Source organism: Haliotis rufescens, unplaced genomic scaffold (genome assembly GCF_023055435.1).
Source record: "Haliotis rufescens isolate VD_foot unplaced genomic scaffold, xgHalRufe1.0.p SCAF_15, whole genome shotgun sequence".
Lineage (NCBI taxonomy): Eukaryota > Metazoa > Mollusca > Gastropoda > Lepetellida > Haliotidae > Haliotis > Haliotis rufescens.
The window spans coordinates 24,548,226-24,560,742 of record NW_025963835.1 but is presented as its reverse complement, the minus strand read 5'-3'; the positions used below and the strand labels follow the sequence as shown (position 1 = coordinate 24,560,742).

The 12,517-nt window shown below is 40.0% G+C and overlaps 1 protein-coding gene across 1 annotated transcript; it reads left to right on the top strand.

Annotated features, from left to right (window-relative positions):
* Positions 1-3,337: 3,337 nt before the first annotated feature.
* Positions 3,338-11,340, top strand: LOC124150994 (SAGA-associated factor 29-like). The gene is made up of 10 exons (XM_046523214.2): positions 3,338-3,390; positions 3,623-3,826; positions 4,747-4,831; positions 5,628-5,700; positions 6,574-6,638; positions 7,672-7,777; positions 8,218-8,403; positions 8,731-8,824; positions 9,060-9,128; positions 9,810-11,340. Exons 2-10 carry the CDS (start codon positions 3,671-3,673, stop codon positions 9,924-9,926), a joined length of 951 nt encoding a protein of 316 aa, XP_046379170.1. The 5' UTR covers positions 3,338-3,390; positions 3,623-3,670; the 3' UTR covers positions 9,927-11,340.
* The last annotated feature ends 1,177 nt before the right edge of the window (positions 11,341-12,517 follow it).

Genomic DNA, 12,517 nt, shown 5'->3' with positions numbered 1-12,517 from the left:
CGGAATGTGTATATCGGACACGTTACATACGTCATTCGAAGTGAAAGGCGACGGGATGTGTATATCGGACACGTTACATACATCATTCAAGGTGAAAGGCGACGGAATGTGTAATTCGGACACGTTACATACATTATTCAGACATAAAGGCGACGGAATGTGTATAACGGACACGTTACATACATCATTCCAGGTGAAAGGCGACGGAATGTGTATATCGGACACGTTACATACATCATTCCAGGTGAAAGGCGACGGAATGTGTATATCGGACACGTTACAAACAACCTACAGACATAAAGGCGACGGAATGTGTATATCGGACACGTTACATACATTATTCAGACATAAAGGCGACGGAATGTGTATATCGGACACGTTACATACATCATTCAGACATAAAGGCGACGGAATGTGTATATCGGACACGTTACATACATCATTCAGACATAAAGGCGACGGAATGTGTATATCGGACACGTTACATACATCATTCCAGGTGAAAGGCGACGGAATGTGTATATCGGACACGTTACATACATTATTCAGACATAAAGGCGACGGAATGTGTATATCGGACACGTTACATACATTATTCAGACATAAAGGCGACGAAATGTGTATATCGGACACGTTACATACATTATTCAGACATAAAGGCGACGGAATGTGTATATCGGACACGTTACATACGTCATTCAAGGTGAAAGGCGACGGAATGTGTATTTCGGACACGTTACATACATCATTCAGACATAAAGGCGACGGAATGTGTATATCGGACACGTTACATACATCATTCCAGGTGAAAGGCGACGGAATGTGTATATCGGACACGTTACATACATTATTCAAACATAAAGGCGACGGAAAGTGTATATCGGACACGTTACATACATTATTCAGACATAAAGGCGACGGAATGTATATATTGGGCACGTTACATACGTCATTCAAGGTGAAAGGCGACGGAATGTGTATATCGGACACGTTACATACATTATTCAGACATAAAGGCGAAGGAATGTGTATATCGGACACGTTACATACGTCATTCCAGGTGAAAGGCGACGGAATGTGTATATCGGACAGGTTACATACGTCATTCCAGGTGAAAGGCGACGGAATGTGTATATCGGACACGTTACATACATCATTCAGACATAAAGGCGACGGAATGTGTATATCGGACACGTTACATACATCATTCAGACATAAAGGCGACGGAATGTGTATATCGGACACGTTACATACATTATTCAGACATAAAGGCGACGGAATGTGTATATCGGACACGTTACATACATTATTCAGACATAAAGGCGACGGAATGTGTATATCGGACACGTTACATACATTATTCAGACATAAAGGCGACGGAATGTGTATATCGGACACGTTACATACATCATTCAAGGTGAAAGGCGACGGAATGTGTATATCGGACACGTTACATACATCATTCAGACATAAAGGCGACGGAATGTGTATATCGGACACGTTACATACATCATTCCAGGTGAAAGGCGACGGAATGTGTATATCGGACACGTTACATACATTATTCAAACATAAAGGCGACGGAAAGTGTATATCGGACACGTTACATACATTATTCAGACATAAAGGCGACGGAATGTGTATATTGGGCACGTTACATACGTCATTCAAGGTGAAAGGCGACGGAATGTGTATATCGGACACGTTACATACATTATTCAGACATAAAGGCGAAGGAATGTGTATATCGGACACGTTACATACATCATTCAAAGTGAAAGACGTCGGAATGTGAATATCGGACACGTTACATACATTATTCAGACATAAAGGCGAAGGATGTTGTATATCGGATATAAAATATCCATCACTCAGAACGATAGATAACGATAGAGGGTTTGTATCGAATGTATTATATTATACATACTTTAGAATGCTGTTGATGCAGACAATGTAAGCTTAGAAACATGTAAGAAGCAACATATCCAAGCTGGATGTTGACGATTGTTTCAGGGTGGCAATCTACCCTCATATGCAAGTAACTGGGAACCTACAACACCTCCTTAACACGTAGTCCTATCACATATACCTGATGCAGGGAACACAAACTCAGAAGTTTCATGTGTAAATTTAAAACCAACAGATCGAAGAGTAAGACTGGTATGACGGCTCATACACGCATCCACCAGTAAAATCTAGAGACCCTACAGAAATGCGTATAGTTACCTCAGTGTTTTAGGAAGCAGACAGCTTCAATGTGAAATTGCAGTTTGTCTTGTTTGGGAGATTTCGAAATGACATGAAAGATATATTAAGCCATGTCGATATTATATTTTTAGCCCAAAATGTGTGTATGTAAATGTAAATTTTCCTTTTGAAAAATCAGTATGACACACATATGCTCGTATAATAATCACTATGAACATATCAATCATGCATGACCTCTCTCAATATTTGCTAATAAGTTTGTAGTCCTAACCACTATCATCAGCTAAAATTAATTATAAATATTCCACAGTTTATAGATCTTAATTAAAGGTGTTATGCCACTTCTGCATGGTTTAGGGGCGGTCGGGTAGCCTAGTGGTTGAAGCTTTAGCTCGTCACGCCGAAGACCCGGGTTCGATTCCCGACATGGGTACACTGTGTGAAGCCCATTTCGCCGTGATATTGCTGAAATATTGCTAAAAGCGGCGTAAAACCATACTAACTCACTCTGCATGGCTTGATTACCGTAATACAATCATGAATAAATAATCAATAATTATCAATATCAATCTTGGACTATGACCCCTCAGTATATGCTTATAAGATTGTATTGTCAACAGCAAAAAGTATTCCTTTAATTGTACATGTGAAAGGCGTGTCCCATTTCTGGTCCAGTGGATATGAGCAATAGTAAAAAAATCTCTTTAAATTAGCAATAATGGCTCATTGTATTCAGATTCTGCTTACAACTTAGAAATGTGATGTACTATCACCAGTCAAAATAAAATCTTAACATTCCAATAATTGTAGATTTAAAGGCGTTATACCATTTCTGGTCGATGGGAGATGAGTAATATTTTTAATATCGTAGCAAATATCTGAAAATTAGCAAATTTGACCCATTACATTCAGATTCTGCTCACAAGATGCAAAAGGAAGTTCAAATGAAAAAAACAACACAAGAAGACAAGGGGATTTTTCTCTTATTAACTGTTTGTCGATTAAATACATAGTTGTATGCGACACATAACAATTCTCTTGTGTTTCTTATTCTATTTTTCATTTCGTTTAAAGCTTATTTTCCATTTTTAGCAAATTGCTGTTGGACCAATGAAAATTGCCCTTACATACACACCGTTTAGTAGTAAACTTCCGGTCTGGCTTGCGGCAAAAGGAGCCGAGGTAAGCAATCAAAGGCAGAATGCGTTAATATTAACTAACGCTTCATTGTGATTCATTTTGATTCTGCCAGTTAACTACTTTTATATTTGGGCGTTACATCGTACAGTTTTAACGACAAAATTAGCAAGTCGGAGGAATTCACTGTTGAGTAAAAAATAGAAGCACTGTCAACTACAAACCAGCGTCAGTAGTGCGGAAGACATTGCCTTATTCATTCCGTGCTTTATTTCAGAATATGGATTTTTAGAGGTTGAAACACGGATTACAAGCTCAGTTTGAGATGGGTCGGAGCAAGACCTCATCTGGCGGAGGTCCCGGGGGTGGCCCGGGTGGGAGTCCAGGACAGGAGACGCCGGGCGCAAACACAGGACAAGTGGCCGAAATCAGAATCAAGGAGCTGTTAAAAGAACTTTTTGGTCTCATACATGAAGTGCAGGTAACACTATGTGAAATAGAAACGACTTGACCTCAGTCTATCAGGTCGGTGGAACAACTGGGTGTAGTTGTTCGATAAAGTGCCAGGTATTTTCAAGAATTACAAAGTGCTGAGGCGACTAACGGGATCGGGTGGTCAGGCTCCCTGACTTGGTTGATGCATGTCATCGATCCCAAATGTATGGATTGATGCTCATGATATCAATCACTGAATTGTCTGGTCCAGACTTGATTATTTACAGACCGCCGTCATATAGCTGGAATATTGCTGAGTGCGGCGAACCAACCAAACCAACCAAAGTGCAAAAAGAATCGCGATAATTCTTACATATATCTAAACACATGGGTAAACAGTCTCTAGAAAACTTAGTGCAAGCAAACTGAGATTTGCTTGGGTACTTATCAATATTTCAATGACGTCAGAGCAGCATGTCTGGAAAATCGACACTATTTTCGTGGATAGCATTCACCATGTCAAGAAGACACACTACATTTTGTTTGTTGTTTAACACTGCACTCAGCAATGTTCCAGCTATGTGACGGCAATCTGTAAATATTTGAGTCTGTGCAAGGCAATCCTGTGATTGACATCACGGGCATCAATCTACGTAATTGCGTTACGATGACATGCATCAACCAACTCGGCAAGGCTGACCACCCGAAATATGATTAAAAAATATAATTATGCTTCAGCCTTTTGAATAAAAAGAAATTCTCTGCCACCAAAAAACTAACTGTTGCAAGATGCTTTCATGAAACAAATTGTTCAGATACATAAGTAAAAACATACTGGTGACTGGTACCTAACCCCAATGATCGTAAAGGGGTGCTTGATCTCTCTCTCTCTTCTCCCATGAGTATCATTGCAACACCATTGCCTCTGACGAAGGATTTTATGTGATACTTTGTCTTCCTTTTCAGAAAGAGCGTGACCGTAGTGAGCACAATTTGACCAATATTTCTAAAACCCATGAACGGATGCAGCAGGAACAGAGGAACAAATCATGTGAGTTCGCTGATATTGTTGACCATTTTATCTTTCACCAGATGCTTTTCATTACTTGCCAGTGGCTATTATGAGTTATGTCCCTTCTGCAGCCCAATCAGATTCTACCGATAATGTGATATGCATTTGCTTCAAACAAAATGGTAGTCAAGGCTGTCTGATCAATAATCAAGATCTATATCGTAATAGAGCGTGTCTTGCCTAGCAAAGTGCATGAAACTACTTGAGCGCCTTGAGTAAGAAAATATCCGTCAAAGCCGAGTTGACGGTACACATCTCAGCAAATCCTGCAGTCGACTGGAATCTGCTCATGGAACTGTATGTTGGTTTCAGTTCATGATATTGATTGGATGGAACTGGACCTCTTTGGTCAGTTACCTCGGGAAGATGCTGAATATTGTTTATAGTGTTAGTTAAGCTTGTCCAGTTGTTAAACATATTAAACCTGCTGTAGCTTTTTGTCATTGAGTTAAACATGTTGTACTTTTGTTAACAAGATATAACATTCAGCAGAGTAGAAAAAATAATGCTTTCAGATTAGATGTTCCCACTTTTCACCACCCCTTAGCATATGATTGTCATTATCTGGTCTGTTCGTCCATATCCGGAGCATAGATTCATAACCCATGAAAGATGTTTCATCCAAAGTGATGCCTTTTGCTATTGCGGGGGCTGGGGGGATTTGTCATCTTCTGATGACTTGTGTTATTGTCCACATTAAGTTGGTGTCACCGGAATCAGAGTTTCAAACCATACCAGATGTATTATTGTCTGTCAACTTCTCTCTGTGTTTCAGTCACTCCCTACTACAAGAACAAGCTGCGTGGTCTCTACAACACAGCCATGCAGGATGCGGAGGCTGAGGCTGAGTAAGACTGTTTACACAAGCCCCTTGAAAACACCTGGAATTTAAAAATTTATCTTGTAAACGACTTGAATTTAGATTTTGCCTTGAAAGAACTTGAAAATGAATAACCAAAAGATGTTAGGTGAGGTGAAATGGGGTTTAACGTTGCGTCCAAGATTATTGCACTTACATAGCCACGTCTGTGTGCATGAATGTGTGTGTGTGTGTGTGTGTGGCTGCTTGTACTAGTCCAGACTGATGCTGATTTATAGTGCTAGCTCACTGAGATTCCATGCCGCAGTTTAACATAACTACCCCACTCAGACACAGTATACTGACTCCGAGCCGACCAGTCCATGTTTTAGCCCCTTAATGTCGAGCGCCAGGCAGGGTAACAACAAGCACTATCTTTTAACGTCTTTTGGTAAAGACGCGGTCGGGGATCGAACCCCGGACCTTCCGCTCTCCGGGCGGACGCTCTACCACTAGACCACGGAGGCTGTCTCCAAAAGATGTTAAAAGTTTGGACTTCTTACCCTGTCCAGTTCTTGGTATTTAGGGCCTAAAACAGGTAGTGGTTGGCTCGGAGTCGGTGTACTATGTCTGAGTGGGGTATCCACCAAACTGTGGCATTGTATGTGAGTGGGCTAGCACTATGGTCTGGACTAGTACAAGCATCCACACACATGCATGCACGCAAGTTGCTATATAAGTGCAATAATCGAGGATATAATCGCAATTCACCTCATCGGGCAGATGTAAGATAATCATGGTTTATGCAATATACCTCTGTTTTCTCAGGCCCATTATTGATTGTTTACAGGCTGCTGCAATACATCGGTGTCCAACAATATTCTCTCACTGACACCTTTCCCGTTACTTGTTGTATTTCTAGGTTACTGAGAAAGGCACTGGACAAGATCAGTGAGATCAAATCCATTCAGAATGACAAAAGGCATGGTAAGAAAAGCACCCCATAGTATCACTAGAAACTGTAAAGCAAGGAGAGTATGTTTTTATGAATAAATTGCAAGTGGTTCGGTGACAATTGGTTTTGAGTTCCCATAAAACAAAAATAAAAGGGTCTCACCTGCGAACAGATTGCTGTTTCCTGATCGACTGATAATACAAGTGTGGCTTGTGTTGCATTATTGGGTTGAAGGGTTTCACAGATTTCACATTGTTGTTGACCAGAGCTCCAGATAAGCTTTTGGTGTTGTGGGTATTTTACCCATGAATTTTAAAATCATTGGGTATCAGTAATTCTACCTGCGTATTCAAATTTCTGTTACCCACTAGTTTTTACACTTGTGGGTATTTAAGTTAAATATTTAAAAACACTATTCATCTAGTCCCTGCAAACTGGTGTCATGTGGGTTCGAGAGCTTTATAGGACTAAAAAATACCACGATATTTCCACAAGAAAGTGTGATGGCAAATGATCATGATGTAACTGTCATCGTGGAGTTTGGCAAGGTTGACGGAATGCCCCTTTATAATTTCAAAATAAGTTGCTGATTTGCTAATCGAATACGCAGGGTTACTTCACAATATTTTGATGATACGCACACGTTTTATTTTTGTAGCGTATCTGTAATGTTCGTTGCGTATTTGATACTCTTGGATTATATTTTACTGTGTATTTCTGCATTTCTGATGCGTATTACACGCAGATACGCAGCTTATCTGGAGCTCTGTTGACAGTCTTTTTGTGTTCATGATTAAATAAGCAGATTTACGCAAAGTGCACATAGGTTTTCACATTTATGCTTCCATAACCCACAAAAATATTGAAGTCAAATCTTAAATAAATATTAAGGCTCTTTTGATACACACATACAGTTGATGCTCTTTTGTGTTTGCGGGTCAGTTTTCCCTGTGGTGCAGGTAGTTTTATGTGAAAAGGGGAGGTAACTCTACTATAACTGTTCTCACTGTATACTTCATAAGCGCTTACCCTGTGTAAAAGCTTTTCATGATCAATCATTTTTAGGGGATGTTGATCGACCGAAGCAGATCATGCGCCGTGGTGTTCTCATGACGATGTTGCAGCAAAACGCCGTCACTCTACCGCTGTGGGTCAGCAAGCCGGGGGAAAAGTGGGTAGTTGTAGTCACATGTTTTGTTTGTTTGTTTGTTGTTTAATGCTGCACTCAGCAATATTCCAGTCATATGACAGTGGTCCTTAAATAATCAAGTCTGGACCAGACAATGCATCACTGACATCAAGAGCATCCATCTATGCAATTGGGATACGATGACAAGCATGAAGCATGTCAGTGAGCCTGACTCCCCGATCCCGTTAGTCGCCTTCTAATGTGTGAAACATCTCTGTGTTATCATTAACTGGTAGATTGATAAACATAATTAAATTGAACTAGCAGACAAACAAAATGAGGGACTTGGCTCAAATTTGCATAGTTCTCCTTTAAATCATGAGGGTAGGGCAGTTTGATTTTTTGTTTGTCCTAAACCAATTGAACATGAACACATTTTCAGGCTGTTTTATTTGTAGCACTTCTCAAACTAAATATTTCAGACCGCCGCCTTTGTGTGGAGCTGTGTCAGCAGACAATAATTACGTTGCCAAGTCCAGCAACAAGGTGGCAGCCAGGGTCAAAGGTCAGGATGGAGAGGAAAACTGGATACTTGCCGAAGTCGTTTCATATAATTCATCTTCCAATAAATACGAAGTGGATGACATTGATGCTGAGGAGGGGAAAGAGTGAGTTGAAAAAAGTATTCTGAGAAGAACCATCATTAACTTTCTAAAACACCATAAGCGATTATGAATATAATTTTTTATTTATGGGACTATATATGTTGCATACATCATCTGAGCATGTTGTAATATTATTATTTTTGGTTACCATGGTGACATTGCATCTATGGGTTCATGCAGTCGACCACTTGTTTGTCAAAGCAATTTTACCATGTTTACAGGAGGTTGTGATAAGCAATATTGAAAACAGTAATGAGTCCAGGTTGGTGCTAGCGAACAATCTTTATTTATCTAAAGTAGTTGTCACCGAATATTACCTGTTTATTGTAGGCGTCACTCCATCAGTAGGAGGAGAGTTGTCCCCCTTCCCATCTGGAAGGCCAACCCGGAGACGGACCCTGATGCTCTGTTCCCCAAGGACACTGTGAGTGGATGTAGTTATAAGTAACGTTCACTCATCTGTTCACTGGAATCATTCTCAAAATGTATCCTGATATAACATTCGTTATTTTAAAAAAAAATCAAGGTGGAACTACCCTCCCCACCCTTGAAAATAATTACCTCAAAAGGGACCTGTGAAGAGTTTTCTACAGAAATGAACTGTGGAATGAAACAAAATTTTCTTTGTTGAAATGTACCATGTTTGTTGTCTGTTTCAGCTTGTACTGGCCTTGTATCCACAGACTACGTGTTTCTATAGAGCTCTTGTAGACACACCACCTAAAGGGGTAAGGAGATAAGTGTTGAATATGTCCTGTATCTTTAGCATTAAGCAAAGAAAACAAACCACAAGCTCTTCAAGCTGCATAAATCATTACCAGCTTATCCTGGCATAACAATCAGTGGTAAAGTACATCTTCCCGGGGCACGGGAGGTAATTGACTATAAGAGTCCAGTTTCCACCCTGCCCAACAAGGCTGGAATTTCAGGGCTCAATCATGGCGCCACCTGTGGCTATTATGAGATTCCACCTTTCATATCACTTGCATTTGCTTCAAATAAGATGGTGTCACCCAGTGAAGATGATCTGATCAATAATCAAGATCTATATTGTAATAAAACTGGTCTTTCTTTGTGAGATGCATCAAATCTCCTGAGCATCTTTATTAAAAACATGAAAAGATTTGGATATCTTTTGATGCTAAGTTGCACATGCAATCCTGCAATCGACCGAAATCTGTACGGCAGTTCTCGAACCGGATGTTGATTTCGTTACATAATTTTGATCTGACTGATGCCATTTTGTTAAAGCAAATGCAAGTGAAATGACTGGTGGCGCTACGGTCGAGCCAAGAAATTCCAGCCTAGTTCGGCAAGGGTGGAGACTGGACTTTTATAGTCAGTTAACTCAGGAAGATGATATTGACAAAGCACATAGAGTGTTTCATTGCTGTTTATCTGTGCTGCAGCCTCAAGACGACTACTCCGTGCTGTTTGAGGACACCTCCTACCATGACGGCTACTCGCCCCCGCTGATGGTGGCACAGAGATATGTGATAGCCTGCAAGGAGGACAAGAAGAAGTGAGCTACAGTGCCATTGTGACCTCCATGTGTTCAGGGCGGAACACAGCTGGAAGCTGTGTTGGACAAAGTGTCACAGTTCATTGTGGGACCGGCCTTGTACAGACCTGCTACGGTTCTCAAACAGCTTCATTTTTTGTTACATTAACAAAATGAGTTGTTTCAAGATATTGCATTTTGCTGAAATACTGCCAGGATATAATATATTTGATTGCAGGAGGGAAGATCAAAATGGCAAGCTTACTTAGTGAGGCGGGGTTAATACTGGATGTTTATACTACTCAAAAGAAGTTAGAGAACGTTTTTTCATATGACTATGTTTGATCTGTCATGCCTTCCAGTTTTGGGTGTTCCTTGACTTGTTTTCAGTAGTATACATTATAGGTTGTTTATTCTCTGCCTTCTTTTATGTACAGCCTCAAGCATATAGGTTAGTGAAAATAGTATGCACAAACAAAACTAACCACATTGGGAGGACGATTTTTCATAGATTTATGTTTTTGAAAGACAGATGAATTTTTCTTTGAATTCACTCTGGACCACTCTGTTGTATTTCATCTGTAACTGCTGGGAACAGGATAGGTCAGGCATCTATGGTGCTGAAATTCAATCCCTTGCTAGAAAAAGATGGTGGGAATCCCCCAAATAGCCTGGCGCTCGGCATATGGGGATAAAACAAGGACTGTAAGTAAATGGTTTTCATCAACACCATGCCCATGCTTATGGATGTGTCATTGCTGAATTATTTTTGGAAATGATGCATTAGTGTCACATTTTGCTGTATGGGCAGTGTCAGAACAGTGGAACACTAGGCATGATTTGGCCAGTGAACAGCAAGAAAGAAATCTATTTCTTGATATTTGAACCAAGTTTCTTCTCTTTACATGGATCTTAAAATAAGGTCCATTTGTAGGCCTGAGTGTAGCATACACATAACACTCCATACTTCATCTACATTTTCTCACATACTACTTGGAGAACAGGAGAGGCTGATCGACCACACCAAATTTTAACAATCTATGTTTGCAGAAACAGCGTTTCTTATTTTCCCACTGAAACCGTGCCAGGTCTTGCTTCAGTGTAATATATTAGTGCTATGAAAGGCCAAAATCAAATCCTGCTGACCAATGGGATCAAGTGTTCACTCGCTGATGAATGTCATATCCCAATTGCGTAGATCAATGCTCATCATGTCAATCACTTGATTGTCTGACCAGACTCGATTATTTACAGATCATCGTCATATAGCTGGAATATTGCTGAGTGCGGGGTTAAACAAGAAACAAACAAACAAAACTACACCGGATTTTCCCCACCATCCAGTCACTTCATTGAATGGCTATTTTTGCCATTTGAATAAGGGTCAAAATTAAAGTATGGTTGGAAATTGGTCCTGGATATGTATCGATAAAACAAACTGGAGATTCATTCCCTGGATGATCGAGGATGCATTAAGGCCAACTGTCAGTGATATCATCTTGAGGATTAGTTTGCAGTGGGTAATATTGGGTCATATTTATTATTTCATGGTTTTCAGGTTAAGCTAACAATTAGCTTGTGTCGATCCAAATGTATATTTTTGTAGCTCAATATTTTTCATTTTTATTTGGCAAGAGTTTGATTTGGTCTGTCAGTAAATACTGTTACTGTTTAATATTTTACAGTAAAGTATGTATTTATGTTCCTCTCTATAATCACGGTTTGCAGTTGCCTTGTTCATTTGATCTATTATTAAAGTGTCTTGCTTAATCTTGTTAATAATTACTGTTATTTTGTAACATTGTTTTCTCAATTTTTCCTAATCCATCAAAGACTGCACATTTGGGCAATATAAATAATTACTTTATGATTGTGATTCTTGGTTTTGCTCAGTGGAATCCGTACACTGAAAAAAAAGTGTAGACTTGTGTCCATGTGCACTGTTCCTTAGCGTGTTGTGCAAGAGATGATCAATGGGGTGGGTCAGACTCACGGACTTGATTGATGCATGTCATTGTACTGCAGTATCTCAAAGCTTAAGGTGTCAATCACTTGACTGGTCTTCAGCAACCCATGCTTGCCATAAAAGATGACTCTGCTTGTCGTAAAAGGCCTCTAACAGGATCGGGTGGTCAGACTCACTGACTTGGTTGATGCATGTCATTGATCCCAATTGCGTGGATCGATGCTCATGATATTAATCACTGGATTGTCTGGTCCAGACTCTATTATTTACAGACCGCCGTCATATAGGTGGAATATTGCTGAGTGCGGCGTTAAACAACAAAGCAACAACAACAAAGCAACTGGACTGTATGGTCCAGACTCGATTATTTTCAGACTGACGGCATATAGCTGAAGTATTGCTGAGTGCGACGTTAAACAACAAACAAACAAACAAACAAAGCATATGTAGTTCATTTGTCATCACCATGGTCACAGTATCTTTATGAATCCGCATGATCGCTGAGGTTGTACATTGTTCAGATGTGTTGATGTGGAATGCTACAGGGGTCATTAGGCTGCATGGTGTTAATGATCCGATACATAAGATACAGCTGTTTAACAGACAACTGATGAACATCATGATGGCTTTTTCAACTCATCCCTCCTTTT

Coding starts and splice junctions, on each gene's coding strand:
- LOC124150994 (XM_046523214.2), top strand. CDS start 3,671: ATGGGTCGGAGCAAGACCTCATCTGGCGGAGGTCCCGGGGGTGGCCCG. Junction 8,404..8,730: donor GATGCTGAGGAGGGGAAAGA/GTGAGTTGAAAA, acceptor TGTTTATTGTAG/GCGTCACTCCATCAGTAGGA. Junction 8,825..9,059: donor CTCTGTTCCCCAAGGACACT/GTGAGTGGATGT, acceptor TGTCTGTTTCAG/CTTGTACTGGCCTTGTATCC.